Source organism: Phyllobates terribilis, unplaced genomic scaffold (genome assembly GCF_046119375.1).
Source record: "Phyllobates terribilis strain yellow unplaced genomic scaffold, ASM4611937v1 Scaffold_11__3_contigs__length_659146591, whole genome shotgun sequence".
Classification (NCBI taxonomy): Eukaryota; Metazoa; Chordata; class Amphibia; order Anura; family Dendrobatidae; genus Phyllobates; species Phyllobates terribilis.
In genome coordinates, this window is record NW_027362771.1 from 131,757,834 (window position 1) to 131,779,765 (window position 21,932).

The window sequence follows — 21,932 nt, forward strand, 5'->3', positions numbered from 1 at the left end:
TATAGAGTTTGACATGTGGAATCTTAACAATGTGTAATGTACTCACGTAGAATTCTTTTTTTTTTTTGTAAATAAATATATTTATACATACTCCTGGTGCTCGTCAATGATTGGTGCTAAATATTATTACTTGTATACAGCTAATAATACTTTTTTTTTCCTACAGACGTTCCAGACATGACCAGAATATTCTCTCCAGCCACTAACCAACTAGTGAACTTGGAATCATTTGTAGAAGCTGCTCGGTACAATTCCCTAATGAATTCAGGGTTGTGCACCACCATTGATGAAATATTAGAAAGTTTTGCTTCCCAAAGAACCGATAAACTTGGTGGGTATTATTTATTTTATATCTAAATAGCTTGATCTTTCACTGAAGTTCGTTTCTCAACAATCCTTGCATAAGTCCTGTGTATAATGACACAGAACAGGAATGTCAAACTCAAATACACAGAAGGCCAAAATTAAAAGCTTGGACAAAGTTGCAGGCCAGCCTTGATATTTATTGGAAAAAATGTCTACAATTGAGGAAGTTTTTCCTTCTCAAATATATCAAAGTATGATGCCAACAAAAGTGCCCCCAAACACAGCATGATACCCCCATAGTGAATTCCTCCAGAGTACCAGTATGATGACCCTACTGTACACCCCCCTCCCTCAGTACTCCTGACAAAGAATGATGGTCCCAACATAGTATGATTCTCCAACTGTAATCCCCACACAACCCTCCTGACAGTATAATGGTCACCAAAAAAAGCTCCATACGATATAATGGGCCCCACATACTCCTCCATACAGTATATCGGGGCAGTGCATTGCCTGTCATGCTGTATAATGGCCCACATAGTCCTCCATACAGTATAACGAGGTCCTTCATTGCCTTCCATACAGAATGGTCCCACATAGTGCTCCATACAGAATGATGGGCCCCACATAGTCCTCCATACAGAATAATGGGCCCCACATAGTGCTCCATACAGTATAATGGGCCTCACCTAGTCCTCCATATAGTATAATGGTCCCACATAGTGCGCCATACAGTATAATGGGCCCCACATAGCCCTCCGTACAGAATAATGGGCCCCACATAGCCCTCCGTACAGAATAATGGGCCCCACATAGCCCTCCGTACAGAATAATGGGCCCCACATAGTCCTCCGTACAGAATAATGGGCCCCACATAGTCCTCCGTACAGAATAATGGGCCCCACATAGTCCTCCGTAGAGAATAATGGGCCCCACATAGTCCTCCGTAGAGAATAATGGGCCCCACATAGTCCTCCGTAGAGAATAATGGGCCCCACATAGTCCTCCGTAGAGAATAATGGGCCCCACATAGTCCTCCGTAGAGAATAATGGGCCCCACATAGTCCTCCGTAGAGAATAATGGGCCCCACATAGTCCTCCGTAGAGAATAATGGGCCCCACATAGTCCTCCATACAGAATAATGGCTCCACATAACCCTCCGTACAGTATAATGGGCCCCACATACTCCTCCATACGTATAACGAGGTCCTGCATTTCCTTGCATACAGAATGGTCCTGCATTGCCTTCCATACAGAATGGTCCCACATAGTGCTCCATACAGTATAAGGGCCCCACATAGTGCTCCATACAGTAAGAGGGCCCCACATAGTGCTCCATTATAGTATAAGGGCACTGCTCCATTATAGTATAAGGGCCCCGCATGGTGCTCCATACACTATAATATGCACCACATTGTGCTCCATACAGAATAACAGCCACACATAGTGCTCCATACAGAATAATTGGTCACACATAGCCCTCCATGCAGCATAATGGGCCCCACATAGCCCTCCATACAGAATAATGGGCCCCACATAGTTCTCCGTACAGTATAACTGGGCCGTGCATTGCCTGCCATGCTGTATAATGGCCCCACATAGTCCTCCATACAGTATAACGAGGTTCTGCATTGTCTTCCATACAGAATGGTCCCACATAGTGCTCCGTACAGTATAAGGGCCCCACATAGTGCTCCATACAGTATAAAGGCCCCACATAGTGCTCCATACAGTATAAGGGCCCCACATAGTGCTCCATACAGTATAAGGGCCCCACATAGTGCTCCATACAGTATAAGGGCCCCACATAGTGCTCCATACAGTATAAGGGTCCCACATAGTGCTCCATTACAGTATAAGGGTCCCACATAGTGCTCCATTACAGTATAAGGGTCCCACATAGTGCTCCATTACAGTATAAGGGTCCCACATAGTGCTCCATTACAGTATAAGGGTCCCACATAGTGCTCCATTACAGTATAAGGGTCCCACATAGTGCTCCATTACAGTATAAGGGTCCCACATAGTGCTCCATTACAGTATAAGGGTCCCACATAGTGCTCCATTACAGTATAAGGGTCCCACATAGTGCTCCATTACAGTATAAGGGTCCCACATAGTGCTCCATTACAGTATAAGGGTCCCACATAGTGCTCCATTACAGTATAAGGGTCCCACATAGTGCTCCATTACAGTATAAGGGTCCCACATAGTGCTCCATTACAGTATAAGGGTCCCACATAGTGCTCCATTACAGTATAAGGGTCCCACATAGTGCTCCATTACAGTATAAGGGTCCCACATAGTGCTCCATTACAGTATAAGGGTCCCACATAGTGCTCCATTACAGTATAAGGGTCCCACATAGTGCTCCATTACAGTATAAGGGTCCCACATAGTGCTCCATTATAGTATAAGGGTCCCACATAGTGCTCCATTATAGTATAAGGGTCCCACATAGTGCTCCATTATAGTATAAGGGTCCCACATAGTGCTCCATTATAGTATAAGGGTCCCACATAATGCTCCATTATAGTAGAATGGGTCCCACATAGTTCTCCGTATAGTAGAATGGGCCCCACATAGTCCTCCGTGCAGAATAATGGGCCCCACATAGTCCTCCGTACAGAATAATGGGCCCCACATAGTCCTCCGTACAGAATAATGGGCCCCATAGTCCTCCATACAGAATAATGGGTCCCACATAGTCCTCCATACAGTATAATGGGCCCCACAGTCCTCCATACAGAATAATGGGTCCCACATAGTCCTCCATACAGTATAATGGGCCCCACATAGTTCTTCATGCAGAATAATAGGCCCCACATAGTCTTCCATACAGTATAATGGGCCCCACATAGTCCTTTATACAGAATAATGGGCCCCACATAGTGATCCATACAGAATAATGGGTCCCACATTGTCCTCCATACAGAATAATGGGTCCCACATGGTGCTCAATACAGTATAATAGGTGCCACATAAAAAAAAAAATACTTGCCTCTGCCCGCCCTCCGCTACTCCTGTCTCTTCATGGTGTCTTCAGATCCTCTGCACACCTTGGTACAGTGGGCGCGTGGTGATGATGCTCCCTCCTCCATCGTTGCTTTCAACTGTTTCGGCATTCAGGATTCTGATATAATTGAAAGTGCAATGGCGGGCCCCCGCCTGGTGTCGTGGACTTAATGTACTCGGGGGACCCTCTCGGTATCGTGTGCCAAATATACCTACCCTAAGGGCCAGATTTGGCCTGCGGGCCAGAGTTTGACATATGTGACCAAGAATGAAAGAGGACCTGTTGGCTCACCTATAATGTTTGTTAGAAAATACTTAGTGTATTCCTCCGCTTCTTCTGTTAGAGCAGAACTGTGCACAGGCTTCTGTTATTCCTTCGGAGACCTCCTTCAGACCTCCGTATAAAACACGAATGTGAAAATCGGTACTGGTGTCATCAGTGATTTCGATCAGTGTGTCATCAGTATGACATCCGTGTGTCCGTTTTGATCATCAGTATGGTCTTCACTGTTTTTCCCGTATGGCTAAAGAATTAATTAAATTACAAAGCTTTTCCTATTCTTTGCAACGTTAAACACGGATGGCACACAGATGCCATCCATGTGCTGTATGTGTTTTTTCTCGTAAAAACACGGACACATACATAACAGCATAGGTAATAATGGGTATTGGGTAATAATGGGTAATGGGTAATAATGTGGTATCCGTAAAAAAAAACTGATGTCACATGTACTGCAAACACAAACATGTAAAGGAGACGCCTCAAAGTGTATAAAGAAATTGGCAGCTGGATGCTACTAGTGATGGGCGAGCACTAAAATGCTCGGGTGCTCGATGCTCGGGTCGAGCAAATTGGAATACTCGGGTGCTCGACCCAAGCAGCGAGCCCAATGTAAGTCTATAGGAAACTCGAGCATTTTTCAGGCGAGGCCCCCCGGCAGTCTGCAGAGGGCTTAAAAATTGCCCAAATCGATGGAAACAGTGCTCAAATGACATGGGAATAGTATGGGGAAGATCCCTGGAAGCATTTCTGACTCCCAGTTCACTGCTGTGACCAACGTTGTCAGAGGTATTACGCCACTTTTACAGACTCATAATAAAACCTACAAAAACGAAACCAAAATGGGTTTTCCTGGGAAATATGTTGAGGAACATGCTTTCCAGGGTAATGACTTTTATATAAGGCAAAATAAATATACAAAAACCATAATACTCCTCCAAACCTTGGGATATGTTCACACGTAGCGTTTTTAATGCGTTTTTAAACTTTTCCATTGCTTTCAACCGTGACAAATGCATTCACTGGTAAATGTCATTTTAACATTTTACAACCTTATCTGGCCATGTGGTGTGTGACACATCATCCGACACATCCTGTTTCATTTATAATAGTGGGACTCTGAAACTCATAAAGCATATTTTTATAGGGCCATCAAGCGGCCCTTGCTATTCTTAAAGGGCCAGCAGTCGGCCCTCGCTATTGTTAGAGAGCCATCAGCCGGCTATGCTTTGTTGTTCCCATTATTAACGAGTGGTTCTACTATACTGTTGTTGCGTATGCAGTGACTGCAAGGTCTGCCAAAAATTTGGAGGCACTTCAATGCCCCTTTGAAAAGACGTAGAGGTCAGAGTGCCTCCTAAAAACAATGTTACCATTATTAGTAAGTGGGTCTCCCATAGTGTTTTCCTATGCAGTGAAGCAATGACTGCCAAAAATTTGGAGGAACTCCAATGCCCCTTGCAAGAGGCGTAGAGGTCGGAGAGCCTCCTAAAACAATGTTCCCATTATTAAGAAGTGGGTCTCCCATAGTGTTTGCCTATGCAATGAATGCAAAAGCTGCCAGAAATTTGGAGGAACTTCAATGCCCCTTGCAACACACGTAGAGGAGGTGATATGGTAGATATGGTGAATGATAAGTTGATGGAGGATGAGGAGAAGCAGGAGGACAAGTTCAAATAGACAAAATCAGGATGCATATACCCATGTGTAGGTGTGAAGAGGTGCATGGTAATAGACCTCCCAAAAAAGACACTGGATTTGAGTTTGTTACGCTGCTATCATTCGGTGGTGTTGAGAAGTCTGGCCCAATCCAGCCCTTGTTAATTTTTATAAGAGTCAGCCTGTCAGCACTTTCAGTTGACAGGCGGATGCGCCTGTCGGTTATAATTCCACCGGCGACGCTAAAATCCCGCTCTGACAAAACACTAGTGGCAGGGCAGGCCAGGACTTCCAAGGCATAGAGAGCCAGTTCATTCCACGTGTCCAGCTTGAACACCCAGTAATTATAAGGCACAGAGGAATCACTGAGGACGTTGGTACGGTCGGCAAGGTACTCCCTCAGCATCTTCCCAAACTTTGCACTCCTTGTGAGAGTACCCCGTGCTCCTGGGCCTGTGCGATGGGAGGGGCTGAGAAAATTCTCCCAGAACTTTGACAGTGTTCCCCTGCCTCTGCTGGATTGTAGTTGTGTCTCACTTGCCTGTAGTCCTTGGTTGTCCAACGAACTGTGACCTCTGCCGCCAGCCTTTTCAGATGGGAATTTTTTTAATAATTCCGCAAAAAGAGCCTTCTTGTACTGTCCCATTTTAGTAGACCTGTCCACCTCGTGAATGAGAGACATAAAGTTCTCCTTGTAGCGTGGGTCTAGAAGTGTCACCAACCAGTAATGACCGTCACCCAAAATTTGGAGAACGCGAGGGTCACGGGAAAGGCAGCATAACATAATCTCAGCCATGCGTGCCAGACTGCTAGCAGGCAAGACTTCCGTGTCCTCACCAAGAGGACGACTGACCATGCTCTCCTGCTCCTCCTCCTCCCTGTCTTCAGGCCATCCATGCTGAACAGACGGTATGACAGTTGTGCAGGTAGTACCGTCTATAGCGCATGAAACTAGCTCTTCCTCCTTCCTCATTGTCACCCAATCCAAGTTGGGATGAGATGTGGCTGGGCTGTGTGTAATCACCCTTTATGGTTCCTTGCTCCATCTCATCATGCTCTGCCTGTAATGCATCCTCTTTGATTGTGAGCAGAGGGATTTTCAGAAGACAGAGAAGCGGGATGGTGACGCTAATTATGGCATTATGTAATGCGGGAACTGCACACTGGGAGAAATAGTGGCTGCTGGGGACTGAGTATCGAGGGACGGCCGCCATCAGGTTGCGGAAGACTTCTGTCTCCATGAGCCTAAAAGGCAACATTTCGAGCGCAAGAAGTCGCGAAATGTGTGAATTTAGTAAGGAGGCCTGTGGGGGTGTTGGCTGTGTATTTGCGCTTGCGTTCCAAGGACTGGGGTAGGGATAACTGAACACTGCGCTGGGACAAGGACGTGGACGTGCTTGCTGATGGTGCTAGTTGAGAGTGTGCAACGACAGGTGCAGAGCAGGAGGCATCTTCGCATGTGCCATGGATAGAGCCTTGGCTTGCACGCATAACAGCGGAAGAAGCATGACAGTGTTCCTGGACCCTGGGGTTCGGCCCACTCAGTCGGGTGCTTTACTGCCATGTGCCTGATCATGCTCGTGGTGGTCTGGCTGGTAGTTTTGCTACCCATGCTAATGCTTGCCTGGCAGGGGATGCAAATGGCCTTTTTAAGGTTAACGGCAGAGTCTTTAAAAAACATCCAGACTCAGGAAGACCTAACAGTTGTACTGGCAACTTCCGTTGTGTTGATGTTTCGGGGAACCGTTGCCCGCCTTCTATCTGTGGCCACCACACTGCTTCTGCCTGTCTCTTGTGGTGCTGCGCCTCCCTCCCCCTGTGTGCTACTGTCCTCGCTCTGTATGCCCACCTGCCAGGTTGGGTCAGTTACTATATCATCCACCACCTCGTCTTCCACTTCCGCACCCTGGTCCTCCTCCTGACTTTCTGGCAATTGTCTCATCATCGTCCACCTCTCGTGACAGCTTCCCACCGTCGCCTTCGTGTGACCATGACTGCTCAAATATTTGGGCATCGCTACATGCAATCTCCTCTTGGCCCAGGACAAGTGGACCTGGCGAGAGGCCCGAATCTATACATGGAAAAGTGAATAGCTCTTCGGAGTGTCCAAGTGTGGGATCAGTTGTCTTCGGGCACTTGGCATGGTGGGAGGAAGGAGGATCAGGGTGAGGAATATGTGTTCCAGACTCACGGTTACTGAGACTTGACCGTGTGGAAGACAGGGTGGTGGTGGTGGCTAAGTGACTGGAAGCATTATCTGCTATCCAACCAATAACCTTTTCACACTGCTCTGTGTTCAATAGTGGTGTTCTGCGGTCCCCTGTTAATTGGGACAGGAAAGTCAAGCAAGAAGATGTGGGTTTTTGTTGTGGCACAATTTCAACTAGCCCATGGCCTTGGCCTCGTCCTCTGCATGCACCATCATCACCATCACATCCACTTCCCCGTCCCTTGCCATGCTCCTTGCCCATTTTAAATGCAGGACAGTATTTTCCACTTTCAGTACAAACCAATGTGGCTGCGGCATTACAGTGTGTGGCAGACAATCCCTGCATGTTTATTTGCGCTCTAAAGATCGGCAAACATGCAGGGAGGGGACCCGAGCTCCCGCCGAGCAACCCCGAAAATACTCGTCGAGCCCCGAGCATCTCGAGCACTAAGATGATCGGGTGAGCACCGATCAGTAGTGAGCATGCTCTCTCATCACTAGATGCTACATTTCTCTTGTACATATATTGGTTAAGTATCTGATTGTTTTAGAATATGTACAGACTCGCCATACTGACAAGGAAAATGGGAACACCCACTTGTTATTTTGTTGATACAATTACCGGAGGAATAGTTGAGGAACAGCACTCTGTACAAAAGTTCTTTAAAAAAAAAAGAAGTGCTCCAGCTTTGCTCTTTTATGTCCTAAAAACTTGATCCCTAGTCCCACAACTTGCTGTATATGCACAATACTGTGATGATATGGACACAGCAGATGTCCCTGTTTATAAAAATGCAGAAGTCAGCTGTTTCAGCAGGATTTTAAAGGGAGTCTGTCAGCACAGAATGACTGTTCACACCAAGTACAAGCACTCGATGCATCACGGTGCTTCATGGTGTGGCCAATCACTCAAATACACCTTAACACCTGTTTATTTTCCATCTGTCTCCACCCTTCTTTGGCTCTATAAAGCCAGAGCTGTCAATCAAAGAGGGAAGATGGAGGGAAAATGGCGAACATGGGACAAAATTTAAAAAAACATCACAGAAAAAGATAAGGCCTTACCAACACCAGGTCAGATTACCTATGCACTAGCAGGATGCATTTGACCCCCATTATAAAGGTGGGGTCAGCAGAGGTGCAAAATACTGATGGAAACAGCAACTCATTGACCTACCATTTCATGGAGGGGGTGGCTGTGTAGTATTATACATGCACACAGATGGGGCTTGCATAGGACGCCAGTCACACGGATACGTGTGATTCACAGTGTCTGGCTTATAGCCTATTGATGACGCCCATACTATTAGATCAGGCGGGCTGTCCAGCACTATATAAGCGCACCCCAAGGACAGAGACCCCAATTCACCCAGCCAACACTAAAGGGCCTGGCTGCATCCTGCATAAAAATGTGCAGAAAAGATGAAAAATAGTGTATAAAATAAATACACCACATGAGATATTGGTCGATATTTTGGCCAAAATTCGCAAGCTCACAACACACGTCAAGGGTCCTCACACTTGTGAGTCCTAACACTAAAATTAAATCCTGCTAGTGCATTGGTAATTTGACCTGGTGTTGGTAAGGCTTTATCTTTTTATAAGATGAAGGGAAAGCAAGCAGGTGAGAAGGTATATTTGAAAGATTGGTCACATCATGAAGCATCGAGTGCCAGTACTTGGTGTGAACAGTCATTCTGTGCTGACAGACTTAATTTAATGGGCAGCACGGTGGTTCGGTGGTTAGCACTACAATCTTGGAGCACTGGGTTCCTGGGTTCAAATCCCACCAAGGACAACATCTGCAAGGAGTTTGTATGTTCTCCTCGTGTTTGCCTGGGTTTCCTCCAGGTTCTCCGGTTTCCTCCCACACCCCAAAGACTTAGTGATGAGGAATCTTGATTGTGAGCCCCACTGGGGACAGTGATAATGATGTCTGTAAAGCGCTGTGGAATTAATGACGCTTTATAAGTGAGTAAAATAAATAATAGAAAATTCTGTGCAGAGATTAAAGTTTGCTTCATTGTAAGCCTCCTTGACCATAACATTATATTAAATGGGATTGACTGATATATTTTTCAGAAAGGAGTGATTATAAAATAATAATGGAAGCTATACTTAAAGAGGTTGTCTCATAAACTAAATACATTAATTAATAGATGTTAGAATTAAGAGTCCAGTAATTGGATATGTTTAAAAAAAATGTTCCTCTCCCAAGATAATATTATAAATATGCCTTTGTGTAATAGCTGTGTCTGTCCATGGAGGAGCATGGTTTGATGATATACCACAGCAAGCAAAAGAGTATACAGGTAGGACAGCACGAGATCGCAGCTGATTCTTTCTGTCAGGTAAAGCAAGTTTTTAAACAGGTAAGAAAATGTTTTACCTCACAAAAAAAATCCTCGGCTGTCCTGTCTGTATCCTCTTTTGCTTCCTCCCCTGCCCAGGAGATGTGGTATGATCAGACCATGCCCATGTACGGTCAGACACAGCCATTACACAGTACACAGCAGGGGCACATTTATAACATTATCTCAGCACATTTTTAACACATTGAATTGTGAAATATATTTTTATTCCAAGATCTATTGTTTAAAGTGTACTTTGTTCATGGGTCAACCACTTAAAAATTCTTGCCCGATGTAACCTCCATAGCTCAAGGGCTGGTGGAAGTAACGACATCCTATCCTGATCAACAGACTTCTGAGTGCTATAATTGGCATCATTAAAGAAGCACTCCTCCCATCAAAGTTTTTATCGTCGTAATATATTGCAGTCATCCTATTATATAGCACGGTGTATTTATAATTGCTCATTTTACCCTTCTACCCAGTTAATTCTTCCTGATTCTACATAGAGCAGAGAAAAGAGAAGTCTCTTATCCCTGCAGAAATCATTCCCCTCTCCAACTCCTGACCCGGCTGCTCCCTCCTCCTCCTTCCATTGTCTTTTGCAGTGACTGGTGACTCATACAGCAAAAATATGTTTCTACATATAGGTTAGAATGATTCAGCTAGTCCGTTTTTAATCATGTGATGTCATAGACCTAATGGAAAAGAGAAGAATTAACTGTGTAGAAAGGCAAAATGAGCAATTGTAAGTACACAGTGCTATATCATACGATTACTTCAGTATATTAAGAGGATAAACATTTTGATGGGAGTGCTTCTTTTAAGATGACTGGAATAGAATGTCATCAAACGTAATCCTTAGATATTATCTTCTTATAGTGATTTAAGCTGGGTGCAATAATGCCATGGTGGACGGGGTGTCATCTTATTGTGGAGAACAATATGAACTCTAACTTACAGCTATATTTGGGGCTATAGCAGCATAGGGTGGATTATTGCCAGCAATGTGCTCGCTTTACACATGGCTAGTTAGGGCCCTCCATTGGAATATATGAGTATGTAACCTAATGATCTCCCCATTTAGCGTCTGAATTTTGGATAAAATTGAACAACGTGTGCCCCCGATGCTGTCTGAACCATTAGAGTATGCATATCTCTAATTCCGATAGGCTTCCAAAATGTGTCTGCCGGGGTGATCAGCTGATCTCTCTTGTTCCTGATCACAGGGCCACCGGCAAACTGCTGATTTTGATTAGGAAGCTGCTGTTAACCAGGCATTTACAGTATCATGCAACAACCACAGAAGTTATTACATGGCAGCCATTCAGAATAATGCCTAGCTGTGCAATAAAAGGATGGTTCAAGTCCTCACTAATGACGTATGTTGCGGTGCTTAGACAACCCCTCTAAAGGCAAAGACCCTCAGCAGAACATAAAGAATACACAAAAACATGAATAAATTGTACATTTTATAGCCTTCCTGCTTACATTTCAAAATATTAAAACGTTTAAAAGGTCATGATTGCCTGCGTGAACTAAAAACTTGAGTCAATCCAGATATTCTGATGTAGGCGAATTGGCCAGAGTATACATTTATTACAGCAGTGACTGTATGGAATCTTGTCTGCTGTCTCGCCCTTTCATTTCCTCCAGAGGATCTTATTCCCTTCTAACTAATTCTGCCGCATGGACTTCTCAGGTCTACCTGTTTTATTAGTTACGCCGATTAGGTCATCTGAACTACTGAACTTGCGGTAACCGAATGAGATAATGAAAAGTATGTTTGTAACTTACCAGCGGGGAATAGGCAGGCAGTCACGTGCATCGCTGCCGTCACTTCACATCCATTGTTAGTCATTTCCTCCACACAGTTGATATGTAATCAATGATCTTTCAGAATTTTAATTGATACTAAACTTTTCATACCGATGATTGATAATCTGCCTGTATATAACTACGTGATGTCTTAATTGTTACAAAAAATGTCAAATTGCGTTTGAAGAATAATCTCGTTTTATGTCATTGAAAAGTGTTGAATTTTTGCAAGTATTTGTGCAGAAAAAGTACATCATTTTTTTTTCTTAATGTTTTTTTTTTTGTACCAGGTAAAGGAATGAAAACTGACCAGTTTATGAATGATAAAAAATCCCATGAAGTTGTTATCATGGCACAGCTTGTAGAAGCCCTTGCAAAAGTTTGTGGTGTAAAACAGGTAAATTTCTACATTTCCATATTGCATTAATACCTGGTGGATGGGTAAAGAGAGTTTTCCATCACTAGTACTAGAAGGTAGGAGCATCCCTTTGACTGTTGAAGGGGTTGGCCACCACTTTTTTTCTTTGTCTGTAAAATAGGCTATCAATATCTGAATGGTGGGGGAGCGTCACCCAGCACCCTTGCCGATCAGCTATTACCGGCGCCCAGAAGTTCTTGGATGCTGCCAGAACACAGGAATTCCTTCATTTCTATAGTGGCCATGTACTTCAAATCCACCCCCTATTTAAATTAAAAGGGGTCGATCTGCAATACTTAGCCGATGCCATTATAGGATTGACGGAGCTGCTGTGTTCTGGCTGTATGTGAGGACTGAGGACATCTGGTTGCTGGGACTGGTATCAGTTGATTGTCTGGTTTGACACCCCCACCCATCAGATACTGATGGGCTATCCTAAGGATAAGCCATCGATAACAAAAGTCATGGCTAACCTCTTTAATACCTTTTTAATAGGCATAATTACTAGAAATGAGCAAAAAGATTTGCGCTACCCTGGTCCAACTTTCAGTCTGTAGCAGTTGGCCATTTGCAGTCTTCACTTCTGTTTCTGACATCCTGGGAACTTCCTGCACTTCCAAGACCCTGCAATGTACATCATGTTGGAGCCAACTAAACACAAGAGGCCCAAAAGATGCCGGGTGCAGAAGTAAAGAGTGCCCTGGCCCAGCTAATACAGAGGACCAGTCTGGACACTGAACCAGGGCAGCACAAATCTTTTTGCTCAACTCTAAAGATCAGCAAGTTGCCTTCTCACATTTCACGTCCATGGTCCAGGTACTGTCCACGGTCCAGTGCTCTTTGGCCGTGAACAAGAGCTGGTCAAATTTCCTTATGCTCTGGGATCTCAGGCTTGGCTTATGATTTGCCTTGCTGGTTCATTGTCCCCTTTGTGGAGCAGGTTGAACCCAGAAGCTCAGGAAATTTGTGCTGCTCCTCTCCACAGGCCAAAGAGCACTGATCTGGACCGTAGACCAGGGTTGGACAAAGCGATCCAATCATCTCTACTCCACTCCTAATAATCTCTTTAAAATTGTATGCAAAAGACATATTGCTAGAATATGCCATCGCTCTAAGATTGGTGGTGGTCATTCTTCTAGAACCACCATCAATCCTGTGATAGCTGGTGGCATCTCCTTCAATTATTATTTTTTTCTGTATGGCCGGTTGCAGTTCTGTGCACAGCCAGGGGTTTGGGAGCGCCACTGTGCCCTGAAAAAATGAAAGGAGGTAGCACCAGAAATGTATGAGCTAGCATTTGTTTTTGCACTATAGGATCGTAGAACGGTTTCTGCTTTCAGTAGGTTTCACTAAACCATAAAGTACATTTATACTTAAGCACCTGATTTAGTGATGTCACAGTTTTCTAAGCAGTATAGGAAATTAAAGAAGTTGTCTCCGGGGCATACAACCAGCTGGAATCAAGGGAAAAATTAATCTCGTAATTCACGGTACTGTGATACAGCCCTTATAATTATCCCCAACTCGGCTTTAATCAAATGGTCACTGTTTAAAAATATTGGTGTGAATGTTTCTATAATAAATTTAGATAAATGGATTCAGATGTTCCTGTTATATTGTTGTGCAGCGCCCTTTTACAGAATATTTGTGGGCTATATAACCCTTTAAAATGTCCAAGATTATAAAGATTGCATTGATGTTGTGTTTGGATTTTTTTTTCCATGAGTCTTTTGACGTTCACAATGCAGTAAATCTGTAATCTGCAGGTGCACACTGTTCACTTCTATTGATTTTCCTATTTAATACTTAAATTACTTTTCCCCAGCAAATAAACTTTTTATATCAGTGGGATATAAAGGCGTGTAGCTTGCATAGACGCCCTCGGTTATTAAGCACTGTGTTTTTTTGCTACTTTTTTTTCTTTTCTTCAAGTTTAGTTTAGGTGTAAATCTAGAAAAAGGACTGTTAAGAATTTCTTGCCAAATTAGTCCATAAACCAGTACAAAAATGTATTTAATTAAAAATATGAAGCTCTGAAAACTTGACACATGTTTCACACCAGTTCACATGTCCTTTGGGCACCATTTTTAGTCTTGTGGTCATGGTTATAGAGCCGTAATGAATTTTTCACTGCTCTGTACTACACTGGGGAAGCTTTCATCTCTAATGGCTGGCTTGGATTTTTTTTTGTTGTTGTGTTTTAGAAATTGTTTTGTGAGGTAGCAATATTTTGCCTTACATTTATTATTATTAATTATTATTATAGTGCCATTTATTCTGTGGCGCTTTACATGTTGTAGTGTTAAATTTAGAGGAAAACCCTAAAATAGTGAAAAAAGCATTGTGTTCTTACAGGGTATCAGACATGGGCACGTTACCTTTTCTGCGAGTCAAATGTCAAGAAACGCAAGCAAGATATGGCATTGTTTGCACAGTGGTCTTAATGAATCGGTCATCAGATTTCACAATACAAATTATATACATTATTAAATAAATCTTAGTCCTGATTAGGCTGGTGTACTTACTCTGAAAATCCATGCCTGTTTTGGCTGTATAATCATGAATTTAAAATGAGTAGGGATGAGCGGACTCGTGAAAGTTCGGGTTCTGGTACCCGACCCGAACTTTAGTTGAAAGTTCGGTTTGGGTACCAGAATTGTAGCCAAACTTGTACCTGAACCCGAACGCCATAGAAAACAATGGGGACACGAACTTTTGAGCTGGAAAATTATTTCTCTTTTTTTCAGCAGCAGAAGGGAAGGAAGGGAGACACAGATTCTCTACTTCGTGGGTAGGCGGAGCCCCATAGGATAGTCACCTCAGATTGGAAAAAGACGACCGGCCCCTCCAGTATATAGGCTCCTCCTACTCCCATGTTCATCAGTCTTTTTATCTGAGGTCTCAGAGGATAGTCGCTGCTTCGGCAGCTCCTCAGAAGAGTTGTTATTTTATATCCAGCGAGTCCTGGACCCCCCGTGGTCTAGAGGTCTCTGGGGGTCTCGGCGCTGCTGAGACCCCTGACCCTCCCCTGGCAGCTCTGTGTACCCCTTGAGGAGGTTCCCACTTATGCCTGCCGGCCCCGGGGGATACAGGGCGCTCCCTGGCGGAGGCGCACACCACACATCTGAGAGGGTCCCTGCGTGCTCCGCCATAGGGGGGAGCAAAGGGCCATGGCGCCACACATCCCTGAGGATCCCTGTGGCGTTCAGCCGGGTAAGTGCTCTTTGGTCTAAAGAGTATCTTTGACGGCTACGGCAAGTGTACTGCCTGTGTGTTTCTTGTCTATTTCAGACGCTGCCTTGACTGGGGAGCAGAGACGGAGGCCAGTAATTTTTATTTTTATTTTTTATTTGCGCATGCTTTTTCGTTTTTGCTTCCTGCCTTCATTGAGGCAGGAAGCTCCCTGTATTGGCGCGCGTTTTCTTGCTTTTATTGACTTGCTTCCTGCCTTCATAGAGGTAGGAAGTTTTCTGCCCTCATTTTTGTTGTTTGAATAAGGCGGGGGGGGTGGCCTAGCGGGGGCGTGGCCTAGCGGGGCGTGGCTTAGCGTCTCCTGACTTCCTGCCGTCATTACTTAGGCAGGAAGCGCTTGGTTGAGCGTGCGCTGGCGGTCCCTGCTTCTCCCTCCGGCGTCCAGCGGCCTCTCCTGCTCTCTGCTCCCCGTCCGTCCACACACTTAGGAGGAGCGGTCGCTGCAGTACCGGTGAGTCCCCTCTGCCTCTGGCAGGGGTTCTTTGTCAGTGCTGTCTCTCCAGGCTACCTATTAGGAGTCCTCAGGAGCACTGCCGCTTTCTCTCCTAAAGCTATTTACTTCACTGACCTTTTACGCTGCGTAGTATTATAGTTGCTGTGATGTTAACCCCTTCTGAAAAAGTGGAACTTTAGGGGAAACACATGGTGTTTAAGGGAGTTTCCCCCTATTGATTTTTTGCTCGGCATTTCTGGGGTAGCTCTTTTCTAAGGGTGAGCTTTAACCCTTCAGAGCCTGTCGCATATATATATAAAAAAAAAAAAAAAAAAAAAAAGTGAGTTTTGAAAACAGGCTGTGCAGCTTTCACACTTTTTTTGCCATCCTTGTTGTACATCCTGGCATCTGGTGTGGGTGGCATGTCGGATCAGGGGCCTGGGAGTGCGGATCGGTCTCCTGATCCGTTTCTGGTTCAGTCGCACGCCTCTGATACACTCAGGCCTTCTACTACATCAAGTTCAACGCTCAGTGATGTTAAGGTGGAGGCGCTCACTCGCTCCATTGATAGTCTCTTTAGTCTCCTGGGACAGTGGGTGTCAGCTAGATCACACCCAATGCCACGAGGTAAAAAGCGCCGCAAGACTATGGTGGCGTTGTCTCCCTCGCAGAGCACATCAGAGGCTTCGGATTCACCAACCGATTCGGTTGATGAAATTTCTGAGTCCGAAGAGGAGGATCAACAGGATCGCTCTGTTTCTCTTTCTGGTCGTGTAGATGGGCTTATTAAGGACATGCGGGAAGTATTAGAGCTGTCTGAAGAGCCGACAAGACCGTCTAGGTCGGGCCGTCTGTATCCGAAGACGCGTCGTGTTCGTTCTACATTACCTGCGCATGAGGAACTTAACGAAGTGGTGGAGAAGGAGAGTCAGTGTCCGGATAAACGCTTCCGAGGAACGTGTTTTTTTGATGCCCTATATCCCTGTGCCAAGAAGATGGTTACTAATTGGGTTCCCTCTCCTGAGGTGGATATATCTCTGTCTCAGCTGACCAAGTCTTCCCTGCTTCCTGTTAAAGGGAGAGCCAATCTTCAGGATCCTTTGGACAGAAGATCGGAGTCAGCGGCGAAATCCATCTATGAAGCCGCGGGTCATGGTTTCCGAGCGGCCTTGGGGGCCATGTGGGCCGGTGAGGCTTCTCTGCGGTGGTTGGATCAGCTGCGTGCGGCGTGGCAGGATGGGACTTCGCGTTCAGAAGTGGAAAAGCTTTTTCAGCGAATGGAAGAAGCTATGTGTTATTGCAGAGATGCAGTACTGGACACTGCTTCAATTCTGTCCAGGGCTCAGGCTTCGGCAGTCACGATTAGAAGAGCTCTGTGGCTTAAACAGTGGACCGGGGATGCAGTATCCAAACAGGGATTGCTTAGTCTGGCATATAAGGGCGGTCAGCTCTTTGGTTCAGATCTTTCGGAACTAATTGCCAAAGCTAAAGCTAAGGATGTTACTCTGCCTGGGAAAAAGGCAATGGCATCCACAGCCAGCAGGACAGGGCCCGGCAGAGGTCTTCGGTCCTTTCGGGCCAGGGGACGATTCAGTCAGCCTTCTTGGAGATTGGGTCGTCCCTCATCCTCCTGCAGATCCGCCCAGAAATCTTGTACTCCTTGGAAGCAACGGTCCCGTCAGGACAGACGGGAGGTTGATAAAAAGTCCGCTTAGGCTGACTGATGCCAGGGATCCCCCCGAGGGCTCTCGGGTGGGAGGTCGTCTGCTACAATTCGGGTCGATCTGGGCATCCCACATAGCAGACGCCTGGGTGACACGGGTTATGTCGGCAGGCTATTTCATAGAGTTTCATTCGCTGCCTCCAGACAGGTTTCGTCTGACGGGCATTCCGTCCGTGCCAAGACTGGCTGCCGCACTGTTTCAGGAGGTTGACTCTCTCCTACAGCAGGGTGTGGTGGTTCAGGTTCCTCCGGAAGACCAGGGAAAGGGTTTTTATTCCAACCTTTTTGTGGTCCCCAAAAAGGAGGACAAGTTTCGTCCGGTGCTGGATCTCAGGGATTTGAATATTTACGTCCGGACACGGAAGTTCCGCATGGAGTCTCTCCGATCGGTGATAGCGACCCTGTCGCAGTACGATTTCTTGGTGTCCATAGACATCTGCAACGCCTATTTGCATATCCCTATCGGCAGGGCTCACCAGCTTTTCTTGCGTTTCGCTATAGGTCAAACCCATTACCAGTTTGTGGCCCTGCCTTTCGGGTTGGCCTCAGCTCCCAGGGTTTATACAAAAATTCTGGCTCCTCTCATGGCGCTTCTTCGAAGACAGGGGGTTACGATCCTCCCCTACCTGGACGACCTGTTCATAGTGTCACCCACAGCGGAGGAGGCAATAGCGGCTCGCGATCTCTCCCTTCAGTACCTGATGGACTTCGGGTGGCTGATCAATTGGAAGAAATCGTCATTGGAGCCAGCACAGTCCATTCTTTTCCTGGGGATGCAGTTCGATACTGTTCGGGCAGTTGTGTCCCTGCCTCCTGTCAAACAGACGAACCTTCGTCTTCTGGTCCAGGCTATGAGGTCGGCGCTGTCAATGTCCCTTCGGGAATGCATGCACCTTCTGGGTCAAATAGTGGCAACTATGGAAGCAGTACCATTTGCACAATTTCATTCCCGGGATCTCCAGAGCCTTATTCTGACCCATTGGGATCGATCGCTAACTTCTCTGGATCGCTCGGTCATTATCTCCCGCAGGGTGCGAGAATCTCTTGGATGGTGGTTACGTCCGGAGACTCTATCCGTGGGGAAATCCTTCCTTCCTCCGAGATGGTCATTGGTGACAACCGATGCCAGCCGGACAGGCTGGAGGGGAGTTTGGAACAACCTCTGGATTCAGGGAGTCTGGTCGCCAAAGGAGTCGTCTCTCCCGATCAACATTTTGGAGTTGAGAGCAATATTTCTCTGCCTCCAACATTGGGCGGTCTTATTGAGCGGTCTACCGGTCCGGATCCAGTCGGATCATCCAGAAGATGAAAGCTTCCCCAGTGTAGTCGCGTACATCAACCACCAAGGCGGGACGAGGAGTTCCAGTCTCATGTCGGAGGTCTCTCGGATCCTGGTCTGGGCCGAGTCCAAAGTTCCAGCAATCTCTGCAATTCACATTCCAGGGGTGTTGAATATCTCGGCGGACTTCCTCAGTCGCGAGCAAGTGGACCCTGGGGAATGGAGTCTCCATCCAGAAGTGTTTTCTCTGCTGTGTTCCCGTTGGGAGACTCCTCAGGTGGACTTGATGGCATCCAGGCTGAATGCCTGGGTTCCGACGTTCATGTCCAGGTACAGGGACCCGGAGGCGGTGGCGGATGCTCTAGTGGCCCCATGGGGTCAGTTCAAGCTGATCTATGCGTTTCCGCCGATATCCTTACTACCTCTGGTGATCCGACGGATCAAACTCGAAAGGGTATCAATAATTTTGATAGCACCAGACTGGCCGCGGAGGACATGGTATTCGACGCTGGTGTCTCTTCAGGCGGCACCTCCGTTTCCGCTGCCCCTTCGCCCGGACTTGCTCACTCAGGGGCCCATTCGTCATCTGGACCTGAGGTCCCTTCGTTTGACGGCGTGGCTCTTGAGACCGAGATCTTGACCCGTCGCGGTTTTTCGCCCGAGGTCATTGCTACCTTGTGGGCGGCCCGGAGTCCAGCTACGTCCAGGATTTATCACAGAACTTGGGAGTCTTTCTATTCATGGTGTTCTGGATCCTCAAGAAACCCGAGGGTTTTTTCCATCCCCAACTTCTTGGCCTTTCTGCAATCTAGTCTGGCCAGGGGTTTGGCAGTTAGTACGGTGCGGGGACAGGTATCTGCTCTTTCCGCACTTTTTAGGAAGGCTATTGCCTCTCGTAGGGATGTGCGCTCTTTTTTTCGCGGAGTCGCACGTCAGTTTCCGCCACGGAGGGCAGTTGTGGCTCCATGGCGGCTTAATCCAGTCCTGGAAGCCCTTCAGCATAGGCCTTTTGAGCCTATGGATTCTGCTAAACTTTTACTACTTTCTTGGAAGGTGGCCTTCTTGGTGGCAGTCACCTCTTTGAGAAGGTATCGGAATTGGCAGCACTTTCTTGCTCACCTCCTTTTCTGGAATTTTTTCCGGATCGCGTGGTGCTTCATACTCGTGAAGATTTTTTGCCTAAGGTAGTGTCACAATTCCACATTAATCAGGACATTGTGTTGCTTTCTCTTTGTCCAGGACCTAAGAATCCAAGGGAGCGGGCCTTGCACTCGTTGGACTTAGTGCGGGCATTGAAGTTCTATCTTACGATCACCCAAGGTTTTCGGAAGTCGGACTCTCTTTTTATAATTCCGGCAGGTCGTCGGCGTGGTCAACGTGCTTCCAAAGACACGATAGCTCGGTGGATCCGTTCAGCTATCCTGGAAGCGTACCGGCTCAAGGGCGAGCCTTGTCCGGTTAAAGTTAAAGCTCATTCCACGAGAGCCATTGGCTCATCGTGGGCTTTTCGTCAGGGGGCCTCGGCAGCGCAGCTCTGCCGGGCGGCCACCTGGCGCTCCGTTCACACCTTTACTAAGTTTTATAAGGTGGACGTAAGTGCTTCAGCCGATGCGGCCCTGGGACGCAGGGTCCTGCAGGCGGCGGTAATTTAAGTTATCCCTTTACTTAGTTTTCCGTTATTTAGCGCGGTTTGCGCTCTTGCCTAAGTTTTGGGGTATGGAAGCTTCTGCCTCTATTTCCCACCCTTAAGTAGGTACTGCTTTAGGACGTCCCACGAAGTAGAGAATCTGTGTCTCCCTTCCTTCCCTTATGCTGCTGAAAGCCGGATTTTGTAAGAACTTACTTGTAAAATCCTTTTTCAGCGAAAGGAAGGAAGGGAGACACGGCACCCTCCCAGGGCAGAAGTGTTTTTTTGTGTTTCTAGATGCAGCGCGTCTCCTTCCTGATGTCGATCTTCTGGACTGGGTTTAGCGCTCTATGGCTCTCCTTCCAGTTTCGCCAGCTCTACACAGTTGTCCGGTCCAATGGGGTATGCCTAAGACTGTGTGTTTCTATTACATAACCTGTTTTTCTCTCATTTCTGAAATTTCAAAAAGGGGATATGTGTTTCTGCTGGTTGGTCTGCTCTTCCTTAGCTTGTGTACGGACTGATGTACATGGGAGTAGGAGGAGCCTATATACTGGAGGGGCCGGTTGTCTTTTTCCAATCTGAGTGACTATCCTATGGGGCTCCGCCTACCCACGAAGTAGAGAATCTGTGTCTCCCTTCCTTTCCTTCGCTGAAAAGGATTTACAGGGAAGTTCTTACCAAAATCCGGCTTTTTTTTTTTTGCTCTTTTTTCTCTTTCTTTCTCTTTTTCTTCTCTTTCTCTCTTTCTCTTTTTTCTCTTTCTCTCTCTTTTTCTCTTCTCTTTTTTCTCTTTCTCTCTTTTTTCTTTCTCTTTTTTCTTCTTTCTCTCTTTCTTTTTCTCTCTCTTTCTCTCTCTCTTTCTTTCTTCTTTCTCCTCCCTTTCTCTTCTTTTCTCTTTCTCTTCTCTCTTTCTCTTTCTCTCTTTCTCTTCTTTCTCTCTCTCTCTTTCTCTCTCTCTTTCTCTCTCTTTCTTCTCTCTCTTTCTCTCTCTTTCTCTCTCTCTCTTTCTCTCTCTTTCTCTTCTCTCTCTTTCTCTCTCTCTTTCTCTCTCTCTTTCTCTCTCTTTCTCTCTTTCCTCTTCTCTCTCTCTTTCTCTCTCTCTCTTTCTTTCTCTCTCTTTCTCTCTCTTTCTCTCTCTCTTTCTCTCTCTCTTTCTCTCTCTCTCTTGTTCTCTCTTTCTCTCTCTCTTTCTCTCTCTCTCTTTTTCTTTCTTCTCTTTCTCTTTCTTTTTCTTTCTCTCTCTTTCTCTCTCTTTCTTTTCTTTTCTCTCTCTTTTCTCTCCTTTCTCTCTCTTCTCTCTCTTTCTCTCGTTCTTCTCGTTTCTCTTCGTCTCTCTCGTTCTCTCTCTTCTCTCTCTCTTTTCTCTCTCTTCTCTCTCTTTCCTCTCTTCTCTCTCTCTCTCTCTCTTTCTTTCTTCCTTTCTCTCTCTCTCTTTCTTTCTCTCTCTCTCTCTCTCTCCTTTCTCTCTCTCTTTTCTTTCCACTCTCTTTCTCTCTCTCTCTTTTTCTTTCTCTCTTTCTCTCTCTCTTCTCTCTCTTTCTTTCTCTCTCTTTCTCTC

At 46.0% G+C, this 21,932-nt stretch overlaps 1 protein-coding gene across 3 annotated transcripts in view; it reads left to right on the forward strand.

The window, feature by feature from the left end:
• METTL25 (methyltransferase like 25) overlaps positions 1-21,932 on the forward strand; it is a 234,131-nt gene that overhangs the window by 80,136 nt on the left and 132,063 nt on the right. For all 3 annotated transcript variants that reach the window (XM_073651617.1, XM_073651615.1, XM_073651616.1), the window contains exons 3-4: positions 167-331; positions 11,930-12,036. In XM_073651617.1, coding sequence (XP_073507718.1) covers positions 167-331; positions 11,930-12,036 — 272 coding nt within the window. The remainder of the gene's footprint in view (positions 1-166; positions 332-11,929; positions 12,037-21,932) is intronic.